We start from the raw sequence: 20,700 nt of genomic DNA on the forward strand, positions 1-20,700 counted from the left end.
AATTCTCTTGAAAACCTTTCTAAACTCATTTGTAAAGTTAGTGGTTGTTTACAGGGACGCAGCATCTCTTTCCCTCCCTACCTCTCTCCCATAGTTCTTCCATCATCAAACTGTTCCAAGCTCTCTGTGAATCCTAGCTATGCATAGGAGTGCAATTCTTAAGGACAGCTGAGGGCAGAGAGGTAAAGTTAAATTAACCTAGTTACAGACCCTGACCTGGAGTTTCCCAGTCTTAAAGGATATCCCTCAGATGTACTTATAGTATATCACTTCTCCCTTTTCCTCTCCCAGACTTGAGTTCTTTTGCTTTTCCATCTGAAGACTAGTTATTCTGTTTTCTTCCCTGCCTCCCATTATGGTTCTCTTCCCTTTTTCCTCTAGCACTGGGACATATAGGAATCCAGAATCCATTTTTAGATGGCCTCTGTCTTTTGCTCCTGGAAAAAGTGTTCATGAACTTTCAGATAGAGGGGTCATGGAACAAAATGGGGGAGGTGGAGGGAATTGATACATCCGACCTTTCTTTCTGAGAAGTTTTCACTCTTTCTGAGGGAAGATTGCCCAAATTTGGGGATGGCAAAGTAAGGGCCATTATGGTACCATGGCTTTTCTATTTCCATCTATTTCTGGAATTCCAAGCAAAGGAGATTTACCTAAAGGCTAAGAGCAGCAATATCCTTCCACTCCAATTCTGAAATCTGCCTTAACCTACATTAAGATGTTTTCCATCCGGGCCTGCTTCCCATGCAGCTCAGTAATGATTATGCATATCATTACGTATGGGTCATAGTGACTTTGTTGTAAGATTTATTATATTACAATGTCACTTGATTATAGCAGGATATATATATATATATTCAGAATCCTTAGTTTTATTGCTCACCCTACATTATCATCATCTTATAGCTGCTTCCTGACAACCAGGATCTATAAAGAACTATTTAAAGGGAGCACTGGGTGTTCATGAATATTCCTTTGTTTATGTAAATCTGTTTGGTTTAGTTACACCTACTAAAACTGTCAGTTTCCTTTCTAGTCATATTCATACCCTATACTGTCACCCTATATCTGGTTGAACATTAGAGAATGTGAGTTATTCTTTTGTACCTACTTATTAGTGAATAAAAATGGTACAAACAAGAGATACAACCATTTGTCCTTGCCCTGTTCTGTAGTATCACAAAACATATGATCATTAGCACACTGATTAAATTTAAATGCATATATGCAACATTCTGTAAATCAAAGTAAAACTTCAACATAATATGGAGTTTGGGCTGTAATGAAAATTAGTAAGCACAAGATTTCACCAAAATCTTTAGAGAAGAATTATATTTTCAAGGGAATCAATCTTTTGAAAAATGACTAAAATATGTCACCCAGTAGAAAACGTGTGTGGTTTTTCAAAATGGATTTAAAGTTCTTGCATAAAAATAGGCTGGAATTCAAAGGATGCTTTAACTCCTATAAACACTCTCTCATTTCCCCTATTAAAAAATCTCAAATTCTCGGGACGCCTGGGTGGCTCAGTTGGTTAAGCAGCTGCCTTCGGCTCAGGTCATGATCCCAGCGTCCTGGGATCGAGTCCCACATCGGGCTCCTTGCTCGTCAGGGAACCTGCTTCTCCCTCTGCCTCTGCCTGCCATTCTGTCTGCCTGTGCTCGCTCTCTCTCCCTCTCTCTCTCTGACAAATAAATAAATAAAATCTTTAAAAAAAAATAAAATAAAAGATTATAAAAAAAAAAAATCTCAAATTCTCTCTTTATGTATTCCTTTCACAATAATACCCAATATATGACTGAAGTTTCAGAGTCATTATCAACCAATAAAGAATTTAGAATGAAAATGTCCCCCTTAACAGGGGTTTCAAGGGAACGGGACACAGAACAAGTTATGTTAATGGGGAAAGGATGGAGCAACACAGAAGCAGAGTCCCCGTGGGACTAAAGGGCAGGCCTGGGAGTGACCTATGAATAAGAAAAGAATACAAGACTGTGGACACTAGAGGAAACCCTCAAGTGTCTATAGGGTCACCGTAATAAGGATGGCTAACTTTGCTATAAATTAGAATTTAACCCAGTGAGTGAAAATATAAGGGGGAATATCTTGTTTTTATAAAAACAACGATATATTGGAGCTGTTCAGAGATAGAATCTTCTGGCTTAGGAGAAGGTAGGTGAATCAATGCCAAGAGAGGCTAACATCTAATTATCAGGATTTTTTCAGAAGCAGCTCTGAGGCAAATGGTTGAATTTAATAACCACAAGGTCAAGGGCAATTCCATGTGTCAACCCTGGTGCTGGTCTTGGGTACATTTCAAGTTTCTGTGTACCTGTGATAGTGATGAGCCCCGAGAGCACAAGAGAGCCATGAAAGAGAGGGAGAGAGAGATCCCTAAAACACTTTGGTGTCATTCAATTTTTAATCCAATACAGTAAGCATTTATTATCTATGATGTGCCAATTAATACATTAGGCATGTCACAATTCATCTCATGTTGGTTCATTTATGTTTTTTGAGCAGCTACAATGGAATGCACATTCTACAGGTAACTGAGGATCAAAGAAGAACATGACATTGTAGTCTCCTTGAAGGACTGAAAATCTAGATGGCAAAAAGAGCATAAATTTTTTATATTGTATGGACACAACTATATTTGACTTTTTCTTTATAAGAGAGATTGACAGACATCATTGCATACAAAGAATATACTGACAAACATTAAATAGAGGAAAGGCCTGGGGATATGTAGCTTAAAGTTATGTATCTGTCACTTGGTAAATTGAAATCTCTATTAGGAGTCCCCATTTCTGCATCTATAAAATGGGGGTACCTAGTGTTGTTGTAAGGAATTTTATGCACATAAAATTCATAGAGTTTATAATATATTTCTTATTTAAAATAGTTGGAAGAGTAGTATAATCAAAGTATTCATGTTTTATAAGAATATAAAGCAAAACAAATAGCAACTTACAGAAACATAGCTGGCATTAATATAATCTGATCCTGGAATACTAGCATCAGCTATCAGCTTCACTCTGTTATTATTATCTAGAGGAAAATATAAGACAGTAATGCTAATTCATTGTTTAAATTGCCACTACTTGATTTTACTATAAAAGTAATACAAAGAAATTCATGATGTAACATTGAACATCACAGATGGTAGTAAAATTAAAATAGAAGTTCCCTCTTATCCCATATTTCCACTACCCCGATACAATGACTATTAATATGTTCTTGTATATATTTCTAGAATCTATACAATTTCACAAAAATTAACCATAAATGGAGTGACAGACATTCTTTTCTGCATTTTTTTCATTTACCTATATCTTTCCATATATTCATAAACAAAAATGTCTAGGTTATTATTTTAAACAGCCATATCATATTTCATTGTTCAAATATAACATACTAATTTAACTCTTATGATGATTTCAACTCACCTCATTTTGTTATTGTAAAATGATACGTAAATATAACTAAATTTTTTGCCTATATGTTGTGGTGTATTTGTAGAATACATTATGAGCAGTAAAATTCCCAAATACTGTCATGCATTTCAAATTTTGAAAGATATTGCCAAGTTGTTCTCTAAAAATACCAATTTATACTCTGAATAAAAGTGTTTGAAAATGTTTGAACAATTCTGTTTCCTTTTACTTTCTACTACAAGATATTGTTAAACATTTTAGTTTATGATTGTTTTGATAGATACAAATTGATGTCTCATAATGTTTATTATTTCCTTAAATATAAAAGCAACTCAGCTGAGCTTCTTTGCTTGTGTATTGGCCGTCTTAAATATTAATGGTCATTTCATATTATACTATTTGTCTATTTAAAAAAATATTTTATACAAAGATATATCATGTTACACTTTTAATACACACTACATGTATTGAAATATTCTTCTCATTTTTTGACCCTATCCATCAATGTACTTAGCCTAGCTATCTTGCCATACATAAAATGTCCATTTTTTAATAATCAAAATTCAAAGTATTTTTCCTCATAGCACATGATGGCTTCTTGTGTTATTTCACACAAATGTGTCTTTCACACAAATATTATTATTTTTACAAATCTTCCATTCATATTTTCTTCTAGAACTTTAATGGTTTTTCTGCTTTTAACTATTTCAATCTTTGATCCATTGGGATTTATTATTATTTTTTATGGAAGAAGGTAAAATCTATCTTCTATTGTTTGTTTCTTTGTTGCCATTTGGAGCAATGAAGTCCCAGTTTGTTAATATTTCATTTCCCCCTTATTCAAAATACCACTCTTATTATACACAAGATTGCTCCATGCATTTCTAAGACTATTTATGGACTATTTATTCACTTCCATTAATTTATCTCCCCATTCTTTCTTTAATACCAAACTTTTAATTATTATTCTTTAGACTATTTTAAGATCTGATAACATTAGATGCCCCTAATCATTATTTTTCTTCAAAAAAGGGGTTCAAATTATTTTTTTTGAGGATTTTTACCAAGTTGGTATATGGGTATCTCAATTGGAATGTCCAGTGCTAATTTTAGCAAGGCATGGAAATGATACAAAATATCTATTATATATAATTATTTTGATTTTTTTTTTTAACATGTCATTGGGAAGGCACTCAGTAGTGGAGGAAAATGGGTAAATGGTGGGTTTGAATTCCAGAATTCAAATGAATGGCCATTCATTTAGAGCCATTCAAATATGAAAGGCTTTAGGTGAATTTCTTAACTTCTCTGCTCCTTCACTACCTCACCTATAATATATAGTTATAATATTTATTTTGTAGAATCCTCTTGAAGAAAATGTACATGAAAGCTTATGGAATTTCTAAAGCTGAATAGGATTTGATTAAACTTAAGCACATGTTACTTTTTAAATGACTTTGTTGTATTGTTAGTGATTCAAATGACCTGCCTGATATGCTTAGAGATGGGGAATGTTTAAGCAAATTTATGCAAATGATTTATGTCCCAAAGACTTTGAATTTGGTATGACCTAACTATTTTAATGACACTGTGGCTAGTCCTGTAACTTAGGAAGGGAAGACATCAGGTTTCTGTTCATGCGATATGCCTGCTTGTAACTATATGAGTCAACCGCAAGCTAAAACTTTTCATCGTGGTGTTGGAACATTTCTGAAGGTCATAGTGTCCTGTCAAACAGAGATTTGGAAATCTCTTCTGCAAGCCTTTGCTGCTAATTCTAGTATCTTAAAGCCCTGTAAGCTAATATCTTCTAAAATGCACTGTGATATTTGAAATCCTACTTCCTACATTACTCAGGGGAAACAATGCACTTCACTAAGCTGTCTCAAGCTAAAATTCAGAGTCTATTAAAATGAATTCATTCTCTACGGGAGGAAAAAACGTTTCTTCAGCTTAATGGCTTCTCTGCAAGCACAGTGGGAGAATATATTAAGTTTAAACATCTTATTTGCTTGTTCTGTGTGTGTGTGTGTGTGTGTGTGTGTGTGTGGCCGGGGAGTACTCGCCCACAGAGGTGGCTGAGTTTACAGCTTGTCTTCTCACTCAGGTTAGGGAAGTGGGCTTGTTATATCCAGACTATACACCCCAAGGGCCTGTTATTAAATCTTATTCACCCAAAAAATTAACAGCTTTAAAAATAAGCAATCTACTGATTACTAACAATCATAAGAATTAACATCGAGAGCTTTCCATGTTCCAGTATTAGGCAAAGTGATTTACGTAATTATTTCATCTAATCCTCCCAATAACCTTATGAAGTGGGCACCACAGAACAGTATGTCCAGTCACTAAGGCAGCGAGTAGGTTCACAGGACTGTAGCCCAGGAAGTTTGATCAGAGCCCACACATTCTTAACATTTTTACTACGTAGCTGGCAGTACATATTTAGCTGAATCAATAAATTATTCTCATCACATTCTTGAAAAATAGAGAAATCTACCTAACAAAATTATTTCTTATAGGACCTCCAACTCTCTAAGAGTACAGTTAAGAAAAAGGTTTCTCTACAAATGCATTAAAGGATATTGAATGAAGATGTAATACATTTGAAAAGTTACTGTAAGTTTTCTGTACTGAAATCAAGAAGAAAGCAGAAAACAATTGGACATTATCCATTTGACTCTAGCAAAGGTGAGAAATGTATGAAATGCCAATTATATATCCCAAACACTCTTGATTTATAACATAATTCCATCATCAACAATTACTTTTTGTCTTAGCCCCAGATTAGAAGAAATTGGGCAATCAGACTTTTCGGGTCTCCTTGTTGTTTTAAGGTTATTTACTTTCATTGACCGCTCTTATTCTCTTCCTATCCTATAAGTAATAAGCTATATGGTCTGACTTTTCTTTCAGCCATGATGTGAATCCAGACAATAATGTACTGGGATCTTAATAATAAATGAGTGATTAAAAAATATCTTGGGTTGCCTGGGTGACTCAGTCAGTTGGGCATCTGATTCTTGATTTTCCCTCAGGTCATGGTTTTGGGGTTGAAAGATTGAGCCCTGTGTCAGGCTCCGTGATCGGGCAGAAGTGTGTGCTCTGCGTGAGATTCTATCCCTACCTCTCCTGCTGCCTCTCCTCCTGTTTGCACTCTCTCTCTCTCTCTCTTAAATTCTTAAAAAAAAAATCTTGCTAATGTATCAAAATTTTACGTATTTTAAATTAGATACTCTTTGGTCTTTGGAAATAAGTTAGCTGTATTTGGTTTGCTTATTTTGTATATATTGATGTAAGTTACTCCAGCCAAATATATGATTGTAAATAAATATTAAATATTCCATAGAAACTGTCTTTTTAAAAAAAGATTTCTTATTTATTTATTTTTAAGAGAGAGGGAAAGAGAGAACATGGGAGCGCACGAGTCAGGGGAGGAACAGAGGGAGAAGCAGGCTTCCCGCTGAGCAGGGAGCCTGGTACAGGACTTGATTCCAGGACCCTGAGATCATGACTTGAGCTGAAGGCAGACGCTTAACTGACTGAGCCACCCAGGCACACAGTAACTGTCTTTGAATCAGATTACAGTGTTTATTTTCACAGAACAGCACTGAATAAGCATGAACCAGTACCAAAGAAATTTAGGTAGCGACAAATATAAAGACATGAGAATTTCCGTATCTTTTAAATTTATGATGCATCGAAACCAGGTTAACTCTCTGGAAAGGAAAACAAAAGGACCTATTGAGAAACTTTGTGCCACAGAAATTTAGAGATTCTATACTAACATTCCTTACTTCCTACAGAAGTGTCTGATTTGTCAACTTGCTCCTAAAGTCATTTACTTGCGCCTTGCTTTGTTCCAGAAGGGATGTGGGGCGATTAAAGCTATTTGCATTTTCATTTTATCCTAATTCTTGGGAATTAGCAGATTCCATTAGATTACTACTTCCTATATCACATTTCCCTAAATTTGTTTACTTCATGCCTCAGTTATCCTTGAGTTCTAGAATATCAGAATTCAGTCCATGTCCTCCTATCTACATCCTTTATGATTTTACACTCTGTTATTGTATCCTCCTTCAAATCTATGTCTTTCTAGACAGAAGAGTTAATTCTTCAGTAAGGAATTCTCCCAATATAGCTTTGAAAACGCATAGAACATAGAAAAATGTGTATTTATTAAAAATACTTTCAGATTAGGAATATTTTAAAATTCTAGATTTTGAAACAATAGTAACAATATTTTAGAATATTACAAAAAGTGTATTGAATCAGAATATAGATAGAAGGCACATCTGTTCAAAAAATGTAATATCAAATATATAGCTATTATGAACAGAATTTTTCTTTCAACATCATTGCTAATTCTTAAAGTGACAATACAGTTTTTCTTATTGATTGAAAAATGAAGTTTTATTTACTATGGTGAGACACTACCCTGTTTCCTTTGTAAAACCAATCCTGGTAAGCACACATTTGCTTTGATCTCCAAGGAATGTTTCGCAATACATCTTTTATATTCTATAAGAAAGCACTGCCCTGCTTTTAAGGGAAATGAATGCACAAAGTTACGTTTCTCTTTTCACTGGAGAACTAGATCTGTAGGAAGATGTTAGAGAGATTCGTTACTTGGGTTAAATTACAAAGCTAAGAAAATATTAGGTCTACAGTTTCTTGCACCTGCATAAGTGAACCTTGTATGAACAAGCTGAAAATCATGTATGTTATCTTTACTAAAGATTAACAAAGCAAGAGAGATACAATTTGAAAATTACTGCTAATAAAATGCATTATTGTAATTTGATTAATATGTAATATAATAGGTTTAAGAAGTAAAAAGGCTAAGATGCATTTGGTGCTCATTTTAAAAATATTTTGCAGGTGGAAACCAGAGGCAGTAAGGGCACATACATGGTTTTATGTTTGGAAAGCGGTTTTTTGCTCGGTTCCAAGGCAGATCAGCATCAGTTGAAGAAAGATCCTGAAGAAATTTTGGTAGTTCCTGTGGAATGAAGTCATTGCAAAGGTGAGATTTATTTCGGAGGTAAACAAGAAATTCTACTTAGGAAAAAAATATTCTTTATTCTAAACCCTTTTATTTTTAAATTGAAAACACCTCTCATAACTGCAGAAACAAGGTCAAATTAATAGCAATAACTTCCACAACCGTTTACTGAAAATATCCTGAATACAATTGGCCAGTTGGGCTGTTGCTTCCTCTGGGATAATTTCTTTGTACTTTTGGAAGCCCTGAGATGTGGCAACCGTGTTAATAATAGTCTTCTCTATACTTTACTAATGGTTTCATCAGGAATACCACTGAGTATTATTTAATATTTTAATGTCTACTTAGTAGGGGAAGGGAGTTCAGTGATTTATTCTTTGTTTTTTCTCCTCAGGCAGTGTGATTTCATGCCTATTAATTGGTACAACATTGGTCATTTTAAGAAGATGCCAAAGGTCAATTTCCGTTCTCAGTAGGCATTGTTAAATCGATACTGGAATGCAAAGGTGCGATTAAGAATTATCAGACACAGATGAAGGGTCAAGGAGATCCGTTATTGACATTTTGGTAAAAAATGATATTACCCCTTCATCCTTAAGAAAGTTGGTGCAAGAAAATGCATTCATTATTTTGTTGAGCTGGTGTTTTATATTTACAAAGTTTATAGTTTTCCATTTTAGAAGTAAGTCTCAACTTGCCAAATTCCTTTAAAAAGTATTAAGAATTTGCATTTTTACAATTTTTTCAACATTTATTAGATAAGTCTCCCTTTCCCCCTTATTTTTCCTCAGAAAGAAAATCTTTGCCTGTGGTTATGTGCAGTGTAAGCATTTGAAATCTGGTGTATTGGCATAAAAGGCTTAGAAAAAATGTGTTTAACTAAGTAGGGAATCTTAGGGTAGTTTCCCTGTGTCAAGGTGTTGGGAATATATGTCCGTGTATCCATAAGACACAAAGGAATAGGGGGGAAACACAGGTGAAATGGAAATCTCCTGAAAGGTGGTACTTTTTTTCTGTAATTATTCCACATAGAAGTTTCCATTTATAGATTTAAATGACTGTGGCCTTGATAATCAATACCCAATTACCAGGTTGAGTGTTTGGATAGTAATGTCACACTTGGCAGAGAACACAGGCCTTCCAGCATCCTATGCAGTTCTTTCTTCTATTGTTTTTTCTGTTCAGTGGAATCACAGATGAGTAAGACTGTTCTGCATCTTTTTGCTTTTGCATTCCTTCTCCCTCTCTGGGATATTCTTCCCCCCTCTGTCTACCCATTGGTCTTCTGTTTGTCCAAAATTGCATCAAACGTTACCTTTTTGTGCAGTGTTTTCTGACTGCTATCCAAATAATGTCAGTCCTCACTTCTGTCTGCATACCTCTGTCTTGATACAGTGTATTTATGCATTATTTGTGCAGATCTGCAGTTCTTAACATAGTATGAGCTTCCTTATGGTAAAAGTCATCATCCTAATCTAATAGCTATTAGTGCTTGTATCAGCCACTATTCTTATACACATTCGATCATTTTAGTGTTCACAACTCAGTGAGGAAAATGTTAGTATTTTACAAATGAGGACATTGAGGAACAGAGAGTTTGAGTTTATGTGGTTTGTTCAAAGTCACTTAACTATTAAGTGTTGAATTGATATATATTAATATGCCAAATATTTTTTAAAACATTTTATTTATTGTTTGACAGAGAGAGACATAGCAAGAGAGGGAACACAAGCAAGGGGAGTGGGAGAGGGAGAACAGGCTTCCCGCTGAGCAGGGAGCCCAACTTGGGGCTCAATCCCAGGACCCTGGGATCATGACCTGAGCTGAAGACAGATGCTTAATGACTGAGCCACCCAGGTGCCCCAGTATTTAAGAAAGTTTTTAAAACCATGATCTCGAAAGAGGTTGAACTAGAAATTTTCTCAATGTAATATATGTGAAAATGTTGTTGCTAATAGAACTTTTCATCTACTCAGTCATGCATAATGTAATTATATTTGCTCCTATTATAGTGAAATTACACTTTTGCTCTTGAAAAATTACAAGTTCTTGCTGTGTAAACGCTAAGAAAAGTTTTATGGTACCATCGATTTTGTTAAGTCCAGGCCAATATTATTTAAGAAGCATAACCAAAGAGCTGTAGGAAATACCATTAATCTTCTCACATTTTGTTATTATTCCCTAAGAGGCTGAAATAGTATAATCCTGAATTATTCAAGCCAGTTGCTTAATTCTTTGTTTCATAGGTTCACACACTAAAAATTTCATGGAAAAAAAAAAAGAAAATTGTTGGTGACATTTAGAAATCCATTTTACTTATATAATACAAAATAATTATACAAGTTTGGAAAGAGGTATACAAGTTTTAAAAAAGCTTATTTATAGATCTGATATATACCTCATGCATTAATATAATTTCAATTTTATAGATATATAAAATGCTAAAAGCAATATAATTAATCTTAACTTTTAAAAAGTATTGAAGTGGAATTTTCTTAACTTCATGTATTCTCCATAAGGTGATATGTACTTATTTCATAGTAACTAAAAACTAAGCTTCATAAAACATGGATATTTTTACTTTTAGATCTAGAAATACTACTTTTGTATTTTCTGGAAAGATGCTCTATTCTCAGGTTCATCTATATCCCTAACATAAACTAAGTGGCAAATATAAAATGGAATTATTTAGTCTCTAAATATAAAATCATTATTTAAATATAAAACCACAGTTATGGTAAAGCCTAAATCTCACACACCAGCAAAAACCAATGAATACAACCTTCCAGACTCCCGTGTCTATCTGGATGAAAGAGCAGAAATGAGGCCAGGCTGCCATTGCTAGGGAGGTCTGAAGAGGAGAACCCTTTCCTCACACAGTAGGTGAGTAATTCTGTTCAGGTTGCACCAGAGGCCATCCCGTGTAACATTACTATCCAAACAATCAACCTGGTAATTGGGTATTGATTATCAAGGCCAGAGTCCTTCATGGCCTTGCCTGCTTAAAATGGACATGAAATGTGACACATGAAACGACTGGAGGTCTGGCAATGTTGTGACAACTGCTGGTAACATACCGAAAATTCTTCTTGAAACTTTAGGTTGTTATTTGTGCAAAGCTCTTCAACATGTTGCAGGAAGGACTTCTTGCTTACCGGCCTCCAAGCAAAGAGAGGTAGAAAATGGAATCATATTAGATTGGCACTGGCTGTACGATGAACAAGTCAAAGAACAACAGACATTTCAAAACCCATAACCACATAGCCCTTTAAAGTCACTCTGCCATGTTTACAAAATTAACTTTTCCCCTGTAAGTGTGCTTTCTTTGTATCGGTGGCACCAAATCCTTTCCATTTTTAAGTGACTTTATATGATGATTTCACATTGTAAGGAAAAAAGTTATTCAAGTAAATATAAGAGCATAAAGTTATCATTGAGTCCTAAAGCACATAATACCTCTTTGTCATACAGAAAACATTTTATACATTACAAGGTTTTAGAAGATATAAAATATTGCAGTGACCTCATTCTCATAATGACATGGTTTTTAAACCCTAAGGAGTTTAAATATCCCCGTATTACTTCCCAAGCTAAAATACAGACATGCAGGCTTCACCCCAGAGAGAGAGAAAGCATTTCTCCAGTTACCATGCAATTAGTCATGCTTTTATGATTTATATCCAGCTTGGAGGTTTTTCTAGCAAACATACAAAAAAGGAACCACACATTAAGATTCATTGAATCAGTGAATTTAACAATGACATTCAAAAAGAAGAAAAGATATTTAACAAACTTACTTGATGGATTTTCTATAACTAAGTAACCTGCAACAGAGATTGTGTTAAATGCATGATAAGTTGAGGGTATAGCTCTTTCTGAAAGAGTTCTAGATTAACATCAGATAAATAAAATAAGTCCATAGTGTAGGATGTGCTGTGCCTTTCCCTGATATGCAATCATTATTCTAAATTCTATTTCCTTTTTCTAACTCATATTATTTGGACTCAAATATGGCCAAATAATAACTTAGCTTCCCTCTCAAATGAAGACACTCTTTTAATATCGTTAGGCATTTGGGGTACTATGCTAAAAACAGATCACTTTTTATTATATTGCATAGTATTTAGAGTCTAAGAGAGTTAATATAGATTTAAAAAAAATATTTTCTTTGTCCATAAAGAGTGCTTCACCAGGGAAAGGAGATCTTTGATATATGACATCATATTGCCTAATTTTTATTTCACGAGTGAATTGTGATGAGCATTTAGCCATAAAAAAAAAATCACAATTCTTTCAGTTATTTAGACAAAACTCCTCTGATAGTTTGTTGGTCAGTTATTCATACTCTGAAAAAAATTGAAATAATTTTTAACAGCCAAGTAGACTATGCAAAACACACAAATTCAGAGATGGTAACATCTTTAATAACACATTTGTCATGCACAATTAGCACTGCAAAACCACAAAAAGCACAAAGTATAATGAAATAAAATCAATAAAATATAAACTTTTCAAAGTTTTATATTTTAAATATTAACAGGGATGATTTCACTACATTCCTTAAGTGAATAATGTTTATAAGAGGATGTGGTTTTTGAAGTAAAGAACAAATAAAAGAAAATAGATTGAAAAAATGTGTCATAATCAATACTATGAAAATGGTACAAAGGAGTATATTCAATGAAGAAAACATGAATCAAAAAGTTCATTTTATTATAAGAATTGGTGAAAAGTGTGGGGGTGCAGGAATAAGTACTACCAGGAAGAATGATAAAATTCTGGTTAATGTGATAGGTGTCCCCAAGGAGATGTAGGTGTCCCCAAGGAGATGGAGGTATCTCTCCTCTTCTCAGGGTATAACTCCATACAGCATCCCATTATCAAACATGGCTTCACAGTGATAAAAGAGCAATGTTTGGCAACCATGGCCATTGCTGCTATAAACATTGGGGTACAGATGGCCCTTCTTTTCACTACATCTGTATCTTTGGGGTAAATACCCAGTAGTGCAATTGCAGAACAAATAGCATGGAGGACATGGGGAGTTAGGAGAAGGCATTTGGGGGAAACTGGAAGGGGAGGTGAACAATGAGAGACTATGGACTCTGAAAAACAATCTGAAGGGTTTGAAGAGGTGGGGGGGTGGGAGGTTGGGGGAACCAGGTGGTGGGTATTAGAGAGGGCACGGACTGCATGGAGTGCTGGGTGTGGTGCAAAAACAATGAATACTGTTACGCTGAAAAAAAAAAAAAAGAACAATGTTTGAACAGTCTTGGTAGATGAATTTGTAAGCTTCCTACAATAACCTAGAGTGATTCTGAGAAGGCAACAGAGAACTTTTTAACTAAATGGATATGGAAATGGTTGAATAGGCTACTAAATCAGAAGAATCCTCAATTTGGGGTTTGCAACAGGAAGACAGAGTCTGAATTAGAGGCCCTAGAAATATTTCTGACATAGTAACAGATAAAATGGGAACTGAGGCAACAGTCAGTCCCTGTTGGAAAAAATTACCCTTCAGCAAAGACCAGCAAGAAAAAAATATGACCATGGGCTAGACCCATACTACCCAAATACACTTTGATGCCTCATGCCCCAGTGCCTTTATGCCATCATGTTCCTTAGAAACAGGAAAGGCAAGTGAGTTAGGTTGGGCAAAGCCTAATTGACTGAGCTGATAGAAATATGAATGAGATATGAATGAGAAATATGAATGAGATATTTGAATTAGCAAGATCAACTTCCCTGCTACCACACAGAAATGGAAATTCTTGAGTTGCATGGGTATCGCTTTCATAACAACAGGGAGAATTATTCAATTTGTGATTGGTGAAATTCAAACACACCACATCTGATTTAATGACAGGCTCATGGTCTACCTATTTAAGGACAGCCAGACTGCCATCCTACAGTGGGGAGCATCTCTCTTCCTAGAGAATCCAGGAGTACTTGAGGTGGTGTTGGCAGAATATTTTTACTAGGCTATCTAGAAGCTAAGGTAGGGCTAGCTTCTGGGCAGCCATCAATAAGGCATTTGAAGAATCAGAAGACGTTCATCAAATCCTCAAAAGACATTAAATATGAATAATCATATTAAAATATAAATGCACAAGAAGTAGTTAAAGCACCATGTTATTATTCACATCCTTGCTCTTTTTCTCATTAATGTCTCTTCTCATTTAGAAATTATAACTAAAAAATATATTTTTCTTTTGTTAATTTCTTTACAGTGAAAAAGAAAGTTGCTTCTTTTTAAACTATTATTTTATTTTGCATTTGAAAGATCTCTCTAAAGATACTAATTTTGAACTGTAACTGGCTAGCTATTGGATCCAGGTGGATATTTGTGAATTCTTTCCTTACTATAAAATATGATCGCTTCAAATATCCACTCTAGCAATTAACCAGTTATTTAATCACTTAAGTAACCAGTTACTTACTTAAGCAAGTTACTTAATCTTTCTATGCCTCTGTTCCTAATTTGGAAAATAGAGCAAGTATTTGTAAATCAAGCTCATATATGTACAATGCTTAGAAATGCCTTTGGCTTTGGAAGCAATACATAAATATTTGTTAATATCATTAATATTAAAAATTGCTATTTCTACTTTATTTTGTAAAATTCAAGCTCCTCTTACCCATCTGTCCTACAATTCACTGATATAAAGGAGGATTTCTTTTTGTTTCCAAAAGAATATTCTATCTTAATTTTACTCAAAACTGGGTAGACTAAAAGATGCTAAATTAAGCAATGGGCTTTCCTGTTTTATTCTTCTTAATCAGGATCTCAGCATAAAGAATGGTCATAAATATCCAGACTTAAATCCAAGTCTGGTTTTCTAGTTCTCAATTTAAGATCCTAAATAAATCTCTAATAACATAAAGATGGTAATAATTCAGTTTTCACATTACCGTGTGAAAGCATTCTCATCACGCTGGCATTTTTAACATTATTCCTTACAAACTACCTTTTATCTTTTAACATTATTCCTTATAAACTACCTTTCACATACCCTGTTTGTATTCCAGATTTTTTCTACCATTCCTCCCTCTCAGTTTGCACCATTCTAAGGGTTTTCCTACTGATCCTCAATAGCTGATTCAAGTGTTAACTCTTCCATGCACCTCACTCTGTTCTGATATAGAGAAAATGATTTCTTCCTTCCACAAAAAGAAATTCTTATGGGCAAACCACTTTCCCCCTTGTATTATGGCTATACAAGCACATGCATTAAGGATAATGTATTGAGGTTCATATGTGCTTGGAGGCAGGGATAGGATTAATACTGGCTTACCACAAGACCCTCATAACCTTATTCATAGTAGACAATGAATAAATCATTATTAAATATACAATTGTGGATGCATTCAGACTAAGATACACAGAAAACTAAATGTAAGTACTGTGCTTATTATGATAGTATCTGAACTAAATGAATTTTCCACTAAAATAGTAAGCAACTGAGAATTCTCAGGAGCTTTAGGTAAGTATGATCAATAGATGTATCAATAAACCCTCATGAGTCTAGGGTGCCTGTGTGGCTCAGTTGGTTAAGTGTCCCCCTTTGGCTGAGGTCATAATCCCAGGGTCCTTGGATCAAGCCCCACATTGGGCTTCTTGTTCAGTGGGGAGCCTGTGTCTCCCTCTCCCAATCTCCCTGCTTGTCCTCTCTCTCTCTCTCTCTGTTAAATAATAAAGTCTCAAAAAAAAAACAAACTCCAAAACACTACATGCGTCTAAACAAAGCCATATTAGATCCCCTCACATTAGAAAATTTATAGGTGTTAGAAACTTCTTAGGAAATTAGATATATGAACAATAAAATCATCTTGCCTATTCAAGTAATAAAAAGACAGTGCAAAAAAAGAGTAAGATCTATTTTGGCTTCTTTTTCCTTTGTCTCACTCTCTTTATCCAAACCCAAACACTTTATGTAACCCATTCTTCACATGTGTATTTACATAATGTGAGAAACAAGACTTCTAAAGTTTAATTTTTATGCAATTTTTCAGTCTATGCCGATGTCACCAGTATATGTAAACTGAAATTGAAATATCTATCTGGGTAGCCTAAACTGAGAAGACATTTTGGCAAATATTACCTGTTTCCAATAAAAGATTTTTGTGGTTGTGTATAGTATCTGTATCACTGTTTTGATATTTACCCTCATATTGTATGGGTGTATTTTTCCTTTAAGAATTAGTTGCATTCTGGGGTGCTTGGGTGGCACAGTTGGTTAAGCATCTGACTCTTGATTTCCGCTCAAGTCACGATCTCAAGAGTTGTAAGTTCAAGGCCCCTGTCAGGCTATGAGATCAGTGGGGCATCTGCCCGAGATAGTCTCTCTCTCTTTCTCCCTTTCCCCTTCCATCTCACACGCTCTCTCTCAAATGGCTAAATGAATCTTCTTTAAAAGGAATTGGCTTCATTCTAAATTTTATTATAGTTTTAAACTTTTGTTTTTAAATAGGAAAAAATTAACTTGGACAATTTATACAGGGAATTAGAAAAGAAGGTGGGGCATAATACAAAAAAAAAGCATTGACTTTTACTGATGAGGAAATTAAATTCTTTTAGGAAAAACTGTTTGGTTAGATAAGTATAAAAAAAAACACACAGAAATTAATGTGCATGAAAGTCAACAATGTTATTTTAGGAGTGCTATTTTCAAATTAAGTGATCTGTGAAGACACTCAAAGAAACTCAAATAGAAAACTTTTTATTACTATTTTTAAAAACAAATTGTTACATGAAGAGCATTTTAGCCTGATATTTTATTCACTTACAATGGTGAATGATACTGTCAAATCAAATTCAGTTCATTATTATATAAATCAATTTGGGAATTGTCCAGATTTCAGTAAGATAACCAACCACCTTCTAACAGAAAGGGCTAAACACTTTTTATTACATGAATCTTAGCTGTCTTAAATCTGATTCCCTTTTGTTGAAAAGGGTATTATTTCATGTCTGGGCTCATTTTTTAAAAGTCTATCAAAAACTTAAATTCCACTCAGATTACTCTTGATAGATCCAGAGAGGAACCATTTATTTATGTTGGCAGTGGTGATTGAAGACCATATTGTCACAGAGACTCAGCTTTCCCTCAAGGTCAATTAGTTGAAATCTATAGGGAATTAAAATATAGTCCAAATAGAGAGCCATGGATGATACCCTATAGATGAGCAGCTTAAATCAGCATTACCAGTGGCATAGGACAAACTGAGAAACTTTGTGTTTTCTACTTAAGTCAGGTAAAAAGAAAAGAACCTCAAATTTTATTGCATTGATTAAAAATATGTATTTGGCACACTGACATGTACTTCAGATTCAAATGAAAATTTGTTAAGAACCTATCTTTCTGGTAAAACATTAATTAATCCTTCCAAGTTCTATAAAAGATTGAGTATGAATTTTTAATTTCTATATTTCAATCAAGTCATTAATTCCTCCAACATTTACATCTACTTCTATAATGATATCCTTCCTATTACTTATCCTCAGCACTTACTATAATGCTTTCAAAGATGTCTTCAGTTTTGTTCTTTCCTGTTCTTTTTATTTGTTCTAGGCTTTAGAATGGTATTATTTCAGATCTTTCTTTCTTTCTTTCTTTTAAAAAAAAAGACTTTATTTATTTATTTATTTGACAGGGAGAGAATGAGAGAGCACAAGCAGGGAGACCTGCAGACAGTGGGAGAAGCAGGATCCCCACTGAGCAGGGAGCCCCATGAGGGGCTTGATCCCAGGATCCCTGGATCATGACCTGAGCTGAAGGCAGCCACTTAACTGACTGAGCCACCCAGGTACCCCATTTTCAGATCTTTCTTCATTCTTTTATCAAATCGCCAATGATTTTTCTGGGGTCCCTAATAGAAATTTAAAAATTATGCTAACCAATCCTCATCAAGTTAAAAACAGAACTACCAGATGATCTAGCAAATCTACTTCTAGGAATATATCCACAGGAAAGGAAAACATTAACTCAAAAAGACATCTGCATCTCCATGTTTATGGAAAAATTATTTAAAACAGCCAAGAAATGGAAGGAATCTAAGTGTCCATCAGTGGGGGAATCGATAAAGAAGTTGTGGCATTTGCACACAGAGGAATTCCTTTGGCCACAAAAAGAGGAAAACCTACTACCTGCAACAACATGGATGGGCTTGAAGGTACTATGCTAAGTGAAATAAGTCAGACAGAAAAGAACAAATACTTATGATATTACTTATATGTGGAATCTAAAACACAAACAAACACAAATTCATAGAGAAAGAAATCAACTTTGTGGTTATAAGACTCAGAGGACAGAGGGAGGGGGCATTGGAGGAAGGTTGGTAAAAGGTACAAACGCCCAGTATTAAACTAAATAAGTACTAGGGATGTAATGTACAACACAATGGCAGTGGCCAACATGGCTGTATGGTATATTTGAAAGTTGTAAGGAAAAGAGACCCTAAGAGTTTTCATCATAAGGAGAAGATTTTTTCCATTTTTCTTTTCTTCGTTCTTTTTCTTTTTATTGTATTTATATGAAAAAAAAGTTTGTTAGCTGAATCTACTCTGGTAATTACTTCACAGTATATGTAAATCAAACCATTATGCTATACACCTTAAACTTACACAGTGATGAATGTCAGTTATTCCTCAATAAAACTGTAAAAAAAAGTTAGAAAAGATTATCCTGATGGCTGGAACTGAATAGCTGACTCAGACTTCAACTTATAAGGTAAACATACCACCTCGATAAGTAAGTAATATACATTTTTCTTATTCAATTAGAAAACAGTCAATTAGTAAGTGCTATCTAAGTACTTTTTCAGTATATCTCCTCATATCTAGAAAGACAAATAGATTTAAAAGCTTAGCCCTTTGGATGGCAGCTCAATGCCCCTTCTGTTTTCATCACGGCATTTCCAGGGCCCAGAACAGTGCTTGGCACCTGGCAGATGCCCGCTGATACTTCTTTTACCCAAAAGAGGTAAAATGGACTTTTAGATCGATAAGGAAAAGCAATATTCTTGCTGATGTCAAAGAGCTGAGAAAAGATTCCCAAGGTGGCAAGAGTTGAATTTTCATTATTACTAAGCCTCTCCACATTAGCACATTGGAAAACAAATTCCTGACAGATGTTTTATTTTGTCAGCCACATATTCTCAATTACGGCCAGGGCCACAAGCTTAGCTACCAAGAGGGCAGGAGTAGAAAGAGAAGCTGGAAAAACTGCTGACAGCTATGTGAAGAGAGGGGCGCAGGCTCTCAGTGAGACCACAATGGAGGACACAGATGACACGGTATCATCTAAAAAAAAAAAAAGGAGTGCTTGGAGCCTGAACTATTAGCTAGCGAGGCAAGTGAGCCCTAAAGTTCCTCAGTTAGGTGTTAGAAGGTAACCTCAAAAAACTAAATTTGGAAGAAGACTACATCTACCTTAACAAATAGGATTTATGTGCAGGTGTGTTCTATAAAGGTTCTGATGAATTCAAACCATTAAGTTAAGCTCTATCAGAGTAAGAGCTCTGACTAAATAGGACACTACTGACTGATTCTAAGGGAGAAAATGTGGTGCTCGAGGAGAAACATGAGGTAAAAATGGAAGTATTTTTCTGAGGCATTAATGGCATAAGGCAAAAAAAAAAAGAAAAAGAAAAAGAAAAAAAAAGTAAAAGAATTCTGTTTAACGATGACGAAGAAAGTTACTTGGCAGAGCTGCTCAACCAGTCCCCTTATGAGTCTGGAGTCTTGAGAGGTCAGCTTTGAGGGCTGGTTGGAAATGGATATTTTATGTGTGATGTGATCACTCAAACCTTCAGCTCAATAGTCTCACTTTGACAAGTGAATCTGATCAAGCAGGTCCTTTGAGGAAAATGTATTTTTATAAAACCATTTTAATTCTGTCAATGGAAACTTGGCAATTAGTTAATAGGAAGTAAAACAAGGTAACCTATGATTCCGAAATGCTAAATATGATTAGAGTAGAAAGAGTCCTGGCTTCCACTGTTTTAATCATGCTGAGCACTATCTGTGATCAATGAGAGTGTCAGGGATCTTGGCCCCATCCAGCCTTGTAGCTCATGGAGACTGATTCCTCTGTCATAGATGTGGGGTTTTAAAATCAAACGCATTTTTGTTCTTTGCCTCCATTCATATTCTTTGCATGAAGAAACTGATTATCTCTGGGGCATTCAATCTGTTGCTGGGGTCACTGGTAATGCTGACATTTTGTTATGCTACCTTTAGAAGCCATAAAGCAA

At 34.8% G+C, this 20,700-nt stretch overlaps 1 protein-coding gene across 1 annotated transcript in view; it reads right to left on the reverse strand.

Moving 5' to 3' along the window:
- Positions 1–20,700, reverse strand: part of LOC111141999 (protein tyrosine phosphatase, receptor type Q) — a 202,867-nt gene that overhangs the window by 14,563 nt on the left and 167,604 nt on the right. Inside the window, exons 36-39 of the mRNA XM_022494920.1 lie at positions 12,243–12,269; positions 11,523–11,604; positions 8,352–8,442; positions 2,975–3,051 (exon numbers count right to left, since the gene is read on the reverse strand). Of these exons, the coding sequence (XP_022350628.1) occupies positions 2,975–3,051; positions 8,352–8,442; positions 11,523–11,604; positions 12,243–12,269 (277 nt within the window). The remainder of the gene's footprint in view (positions 1–2,974; positions 3,052–8,351; positions 8,443–11,522; positions 11,605–12,242; positions 12,270–20,700) is intronic.

This window comes from Enhydra lutris, unplaced genomic scaffold (assembly GCF_002288905.1).
Source record: "Enhydra lutris kenyoni isolate GAN:26980312 unplaced genomic scaffold, ASM228890v2 scaffoldscaffold7, whole genome shotgun sequence".
Classification (NCBI taxonomy): Eukaryota; Metazoa; Chordata; class Mammalia; order Carnivora; family Mustelidae; genus Enhydra; species Enhydra lutris.